Below are 7,500 nucleotides of genomic sequence, written 5' to 3'. Positions count from 1 at the left end.
AAGATCAAGGAGCCATGTTAGGATGAAATAAATAAGTTAAAGTATGTCCCAATAGTATGCCTACTGCATCCTAACTAGATTCTGTTCATGGTCAGATGTAGTAGAGAGAGAGAGAGAGAGAGAGAGAGAGAGAGAGAGAGAGAGAGAGAGAGAGAGAGAGAGAGAGAGAGAGAGAGAGAGAGAGAGAGAGAGAGAGAGAGAGAGAGAGAGAGAGAGAGAGAGAGAGAGAGAGAGAGAGAGATATTTTGAATGCAGGGATATTCACACATCTTTGCTCCAGTTGTTGTAACTACGTCTGTGTAAGGCTCTGGTGTTCAGCATAGAGAGGGTTAGCCTAGCTTAGCACAAACACTGGAAGCAGGGGGAAACTGTTAGCGTGTTGTGGTGAGAGTTTGTCCGCTCTGGGCTTCCGTAGTTTGTGTTTGTTAAAGAGAATTTAAGGATTTTAGTCTAAACATCAGATTCTATTGTAAAAAAAACTGTGATGAAAAGTTTGTGAACACACACACACACACACACTCACACACACACACACACACACACACACACACACACACACACACACGCACTCACACAGACAGACAGACAGACAGACAGACAGACAGACAGACAGACAGACAGACAGACAGACAGACAGACAGACAGACAGACAGACAGACAGACAGACAGACAGACAGACAGACAGACAGACAGACAGACAGACAGACAGACAGACAGACAGACAGACAGACAGACAGACAGACAGACAGACAGACAGACACACACACACACACACACACACACACACACACACACACACACACACACACACACACACACACACACACACACACACACACACACACACACTCTCTCTCTTTGTGTTCACTGTTGCTTCTGTTATTTATCATCTGTATTTATAAACAGATTCTCCAATAAACTATTACTCTATCACACTGTTGCTATGGTGATGAATGACACACACACACACACACACACACACAAACTGAGACACACACACAAACTGAGACACACACACACACACACACACACACACACACACACACACACACACACACACACACACACACACACACACACACACACACACACACACACACACACACACACTGTACTAGTGGAGACTTCAGATGAATTGAGTAAAATGTTTAACTAATAGAAAATGAAACATGAAACTTTGCCAGTTGATCACTGACATTAAAAGTACTTTTGCTTTACAATTCTTTCAGATTTTTCTTTTTTTTTAAGATATTTTTTTGTCATTTTTATGCTTTATTGATAGTGTAGAGACAGAGGTGAAATGGGGCAGAGAGGGGAGTGACATGCAGAGAACGACCACGGGCTGGAATCGAACCCGGGTCCACTGCTGGCCGAGGCCCATGGGGGGGACGCCCTATCAACTGAGCTAAGGGCCCATGGGGGGGGGGGGGGGACGCCCTACCAACTGAGCTAAGGGCCCATGGGGGGGACGCCCTACCAACTGAGCTAAGGGCCCATGGGGGGGACGCCCTACCAACTGAACTAAGGGCCCATGGGGGGGGGGGGCGCCCTACCAACTGAGCTAAGGGGGGGACGCCCTACCAACTGAGCTAAGGGCCCATGGGGGGGGGGGGGGGGACGCCCTACCAACTGAGCTAAGGGCCCATGGGGGGGACGCCCTACCAACTGAGCTAAGGGCCCATGGGGGGGACGCCCTACCAACTGAGCTAAGGGCCCATGGGGGGGACGCCCTACCAACTGAACTAAGGGCCCATGGGGGGGGGGGCGCCCTACCAACTGAGCTAAGGGCCCATGGGGGGGGGCGCCCTACCAACTGAGCTAAGGGCCCATGGGGGGGACGCCCTACCAACTGAGCTAAGGGCCCATGGGGGGGACGCCCTACCAACTGAGCTAAGGGCCCATGGGGGGGGGGACGCCCTACCAACTGAGCTAAGGGCCCATGGGGGGGGGCGCCCTACCAACTGAGCTAAGGGCCCATGGGGGGGGGGACGCCCTACCAACTGAGCTAAGGGCGCCCCCTTTTTCAGAAATATTTTGAATAAATATTCACATTTATAAATATCTAACTAATTATGTGTAAATTTGCATCTCTTCAAAAAAGGAGAATCTAGAGGTTTGATAAAGAGAGTTACAATCTTAATTTAATTTCCACAAAAATCGAGAGATGGACCAGTGTCAGTTGTGTGAACAGAGAGAGAGAGAGAGACAGAGAGAGGGAGGGGGAGAGAGGGGAGAGAGAGAGACAGAGAGAGAGAGACAGATAGACAGAGAGAGAGAGGGGGAGAGAGGGGAGAGAGAGACAGAGAGAGGGAGACAGATAGACAGAGAGAGAGAGACAGACAGACAGACAGACAGAGAGAGACAGGTATTTTGGTAGATAAACATGTTTTATTTATTAAACACATTTAGTGACATTAAAGGTGCACTGTGTAACTTTTTGCCATGTCAGAGAAGTGATCATTTTCTAAGATATATTCTCAATAACTTTTATTTGATTTATGATGATAGAATTATTCATTAACAAGAATTCCATGTAGAGAAAATATGTTTTGTAAACTGACTTAAAGCTCACACACACACACACACACACACACACACATATACAGAGACACACACAGACACACACAGAGACACACACACACACACACACACACACACACATATACAGAGACACACACAGACACACACACACAGAGACACACACAGACACACACACACACACACACACACACACAGAGACACACACACACACACACACAGAGCCCTAATCAGTGGTCCAGTAGTCTTGGTTCCAGCCCAGGAACCAGCCAGTGAAGGTTGGAGGTTCAAATCCCTGTTTGATGGTCACGGTCGGGGTGCGGGGGTCACGCCCACACGGGTCGCTCTCTATGTAACGCACAGCTGGGAACACACACAACATGTTAGCTTAGCTCACCTTAGCATGCTAACACACACACACACACACACAACATGTTAGCTTAGCTCACCTTAGCATGCTAACACACACACACACACACAACATGTTAGCTTAGCACAGCTGGGAACACACACAACATGTTAGAAACAAAGCATATGCAACATGTGAGCTTAGTACACACACACACACACACACACACACCTACACTAAAATTCTCACACAAACACACACAGTGAAACGCACACAAACACACACACACACACATATATACTTACATACACACACACACACACACACACACACACACACACACACACACAGCAACATTTATGCACAAACACACACACAGTAAAATGAACACACTGCACCATTCTCAAACACACACACACAATGTGAAAAACACACACACAGACACACACACTATGAAACACACACACACACACCAGGGATGGAAATTAACACCCGCCACACGCCAAATGCGTGTAGATGTTCATGCTGGCGTGTACATTCTGTCACTTCGCCCGCCACTGTGTCGGGTAATACTTTCCAGTCAGGTCCGATCTAATTTGCATATTTAATACATTCGTCATGAACATGATGACAGGGCGCTACACAGTCCCACAGTTTGTTTTTGCCTTTCTAGTTGAACTGAACTACGGCGCGATCCGCTCCGCGAGGAAATACTGTCTGTGAGTTAACGTGTGGAGGCATAAGTCGACAAATCAATCGACTTACTTTGCCCCCTTTTTTTCTTCCCACAGCAGAGGTTGAGGTGCTGAAAATAAAAGTGAAAACTGCGCTTTTCCTTTAGGCATCAGGGGCCTCATTTATAAACGTTGCGTACGCCCAGAAGAGGGCGCACGCCAATTTCTAAGCAAATATTGGGATTTATAAAAACCAAACTTGACGGGAGATGTGCGGTCCTCCACGCAAACTCTGACCCATGCGTACGCACAGAAAGTGGAGAAAGGAGAAACGGCGACTCCGTCGGCACATGTATGAAGTGCGAGAACGAATGTGTTTGTGTAAAATGTATCCAGATAGGCCTATTATAAGCCATGTAGGTCTATCATATATTGGGAGTTCCTTTGCAAAACGGATGAAGCCATTCTTACAACTAATGAACAAATGCCTCCACGGATCTTTCCATGGAGTGATACCAACAAAAACAAAACGAATTAGGATCTTAAATAGTCTAGAAACGGAGACATATGAGTGCAAATAAAAACAAAATAGCAACGTTCGAATAAGCTCTGCAGTTATTAAAGAATAACCTATCTGCATGTTGTGGAATTCATTCTGATAATATTGAGGTGGAATACAGCCTATTACTTTTACACTGACGCTGTTCTCGATGCCTCAGTCAGGCAGACAGGAGTGCACCTTTTCATACACTAATGATAAGCCTACTGTACATCACATAGGCTACTGTGATTTTTTTCACGGCTTTTAGTCCGTTTTATCTATGTGTTTTTCTTTGTGTTTAAGCACGTCGCAATTGTGTTTTGAAAGGGACTGTGAAGTTTATTATTAACCCTCCGCCGCCCGTCACTGCCCCGGGATGAATTCTCCGAATCTGTATCTCATGAGGGGTCTCAGTGCCCCCCGCTCGTGGCACAAACACTGTTGTGTGAGTGAGGATATGCACTTGTTTGCGTCCACTTTTATGTCGGATCACTTCTTTTTATTTCGGCCACAGCGTTCACAGAGATCGCCACAGGCTGCACTCTATCGCCTTTACGCTCACACTGCCACCAAACTAAATGTTCCCTGGTCGCCACTTCTCCAACGGGTACTTCGGGGTGATCGCAGTGATCCACACCGTGTGGAGTTTATTTTTCCATTTCCCTTTCAGTCGGTGATTGCCACTACCGCCTTCATGCACTCAGTAAATGATATTAATTCGGGCGTGTCGATGACTATGTATGGGTAAATATGGGCGGTACGTGAAGCCCGCAAAGGCTGCGCCACATTTAGAGTTGATTGTGATTTATAAAGGGAAACAGGCGTAGGACGTGAGTGCGCACTGTTTTATAAATCCGAATATTTTTGTTCGCACGTACATCCTACATTTCTTCCGTACGCCAGCTTCCACGTGAATCCCACGCAAAGCTTTATAAATGAGGCCCCAGAGCTGCCGCCGTAATGTTACAGTATTTACATCAAAGCCCTAATGGTAATACAAATGAGAGGCTTTATTTAAACGCTGTCCGTGTTTAGGAGGTGATTGTAATTGTGTCGGCTGAAAACAGAAACTAACGGAGGGACTCCTCACTGTAGTCCCTTGAGTCGCGCAGTCAGTTTGCCGACATGGCTTTGTGTTTTAAGGCTCGAGACATACAATCAGATCGCATACAAACAGGGAAGCCTTTCCCATCGATATCGCTAACGGGGAGAATATCCCCGGTTATTATTTGAGCCTCAAACCACCGAGTTCTTCTCCGCGCGGCGGCTCGCTCGCTCACTGGTGAGATCTCACGAAACGCTGCTTTGCTCGGACGAAGGCATTGTGTGTTTCTAGGTGATTTAACACTAAAGCCTCAGACGAGCGTTTAACATTATGAACATCTTTTGCACTGCACTGTTTTTTATCAACAGTGAAGAAATGGTCCCACACCAGACTCTTATGTGTAGCTGATTACTTCATGCATGCACCTTGCAGAAGTGACGCTCCTGCAGCGCGCACACGACCAGACGTGAACTCGCACGGTGACATCTCCCATTAATAAAACGGCATAACTCCCTGATTTTCAGATTTCTATTTTTAAATTCGACTTGAGCGCAAGTGGAAAACCGGTCATTGGTTTAACACATTCACATCCCTAATGCATATGGAGAAAGTGATAAACACTACCACACATGATATGAAATGTTGATATTGTGCACATTTCATATCATTAACTAAAAATGTAAAAATAAATCTAAAAAGGTAACTTCAATACTGTATTATAATTATTGACTAAATGATGAAAAAAGGTGTCTGCAGGGCCAGTGAAAATATACAATTGGCCAGTAAAACTCGGATCTATTGGCAAAGCGGGCCAGTTGGGAAAAAAAGTTGCATTGAACCCAGAGTATATATGGAGTTCAATTATAAAATGTTTTGAAATAAAGATGACGTGTATTGTGTATCATATATAGTAAGAGTATTTGCAACTCATTTCCTTGGTAGCACCTACTAACAGTAGAAATGACTTCTGATGGAAAACATTTGTATGAAAAACACTTTCATTAGCTATTCTTACTATTGTATTGTTTAACATTAACACATATATTAAAAAAGATATTGCGTATAAAAAGTGGCTGGTAAAAAAGATGAGTGGCTGGTGGGCAAAAAAGTTCATTTCCATCTCTGACACACACACTGTGAAACTCACCTGAAGCCGCCGCCCCTTTCTTCTCGTCTTCATGAGCTTCTGCACCGACCCAAACAAACACCTGAGACACAAAGAGACAATGTTAGTACACACACACACACACACACACACACACACACACACACACACACACACACACACACACACACACACACACACACACACACACACACACACACACACACACACACACACACACACACACACACACACACACACACACACACACACACACACACACACACACACACACACACACACACACACACACACACACACACACACACACACACACACACACACACAGACAGACAGACAGACAGACAGACAGACAGACAGACACACACAGAGAGAGAGACACACACAGAGAGAGAGACACACACACACACACACACACACACACACACACACACACACGGAGACAGAGCGAGAGACAGACAGACACACACACACACAGAGAGAGAGGGGGACAGACACACACACACACACACAGAGACAGACAGAGACACACACACACACACAGACAGACAGACAGAGACACACACACACACACACACACAGAGACAGAGAGACAGACAGACAGAGACACACACACACACACACAGAGACAGACAGACACACACACACACACACACACACACACACACACACACACACACAGACAGACAGAGACACACACACACAGAGACAGACAGACAGACAGACAGACAGACAGACAGACAGACAGACAGACAGACAGACAGACAGACAGACAGACAGACGGACCTGATCCCAGGTGTCCAGGATCATGACATCATCAGGGGCGAGGTCATCCTGGGTCAGCTCACCTGGAACCTCCTCCATCTGAACACACACACACACACACACACACATTATTAGAGAGACAGACAGACACACACACACACCATTATTACAAGAACACACAGACAGATACACACCATTAGGTGGAGTCGCAAAAAAAGTTTTTTGAAAGTTTTAAAAAAGTTGCAAGAAAAGCTCCCAAAAATCTGTCAAAGTTGCAAAAAGTATAAAAAGTTGCAAAAATTTCATAAGAAAATTCCAAATAAAGTTGCAAAAAAGTTTCAATAAAGTAGGAAGAAATTCGCAAAAAGTTGTATTAAATCTGTCAAATAGTGGCAAAAAGTTGCAAGAATTTCATAAGAAAATTGCAAATAAAGTTGTACGAAAATCGCTAAAAGCTGCAAA

The 7,500-nt window shown here is 45.4% G+C and overlaps 1 protein-coding gene across 2 annotated transcripts in view; it reads right to left on the bottom strand.

The window, feature by feature from the left end:
- Positions 1–2,378: 2,378 nt before the first annotated feature.
- LOC307266725 (gelsolin-like) overlaps positions 2,379–7,500 on the bottom strand; it is a 22,390-nt gene continuing 17,268 nt past the window's right edge. For both annotated transcript variants that reach the window (XM_080048823.1, XM_080048822.1), the window contains exons 18-20: positions 7,060–7,137; positions 6,295–6,355; positions 2,379–2,901 (exon numbers count right to left, since the gene is read on the bottom strand). In XM_080048823.1, coding sequence (XP_079904949.1) covers positions 2,765–2,901; positions 6,295–6,355; positions 7,060–7,137 — 276 coding nt within the window. In that variant the 3' untranslated portion in view covers positions 2,379–2,764. The remainder of the gene's footprint in view (positions 2,902–6,294; positions 6,356–7,059; positions 7,138–7,500) is intronic.

The sequence above is a fragment of the Ammodytes marinus genome (genome assembly GCF_949987685.1).
Source record: "Ammodytes marinus genome assembly, chromosome: 2".
NCBI classification, from domain to species: Eukaryota; Metazoa; Chordata; class Actinopteri; order Uranoscopiformes; family Ammodytidae; genus Ammodytes; species Ammodytes marinus.
This window is presented reverse-complemented; position numbering and strand designations above follow the sequence as displayed.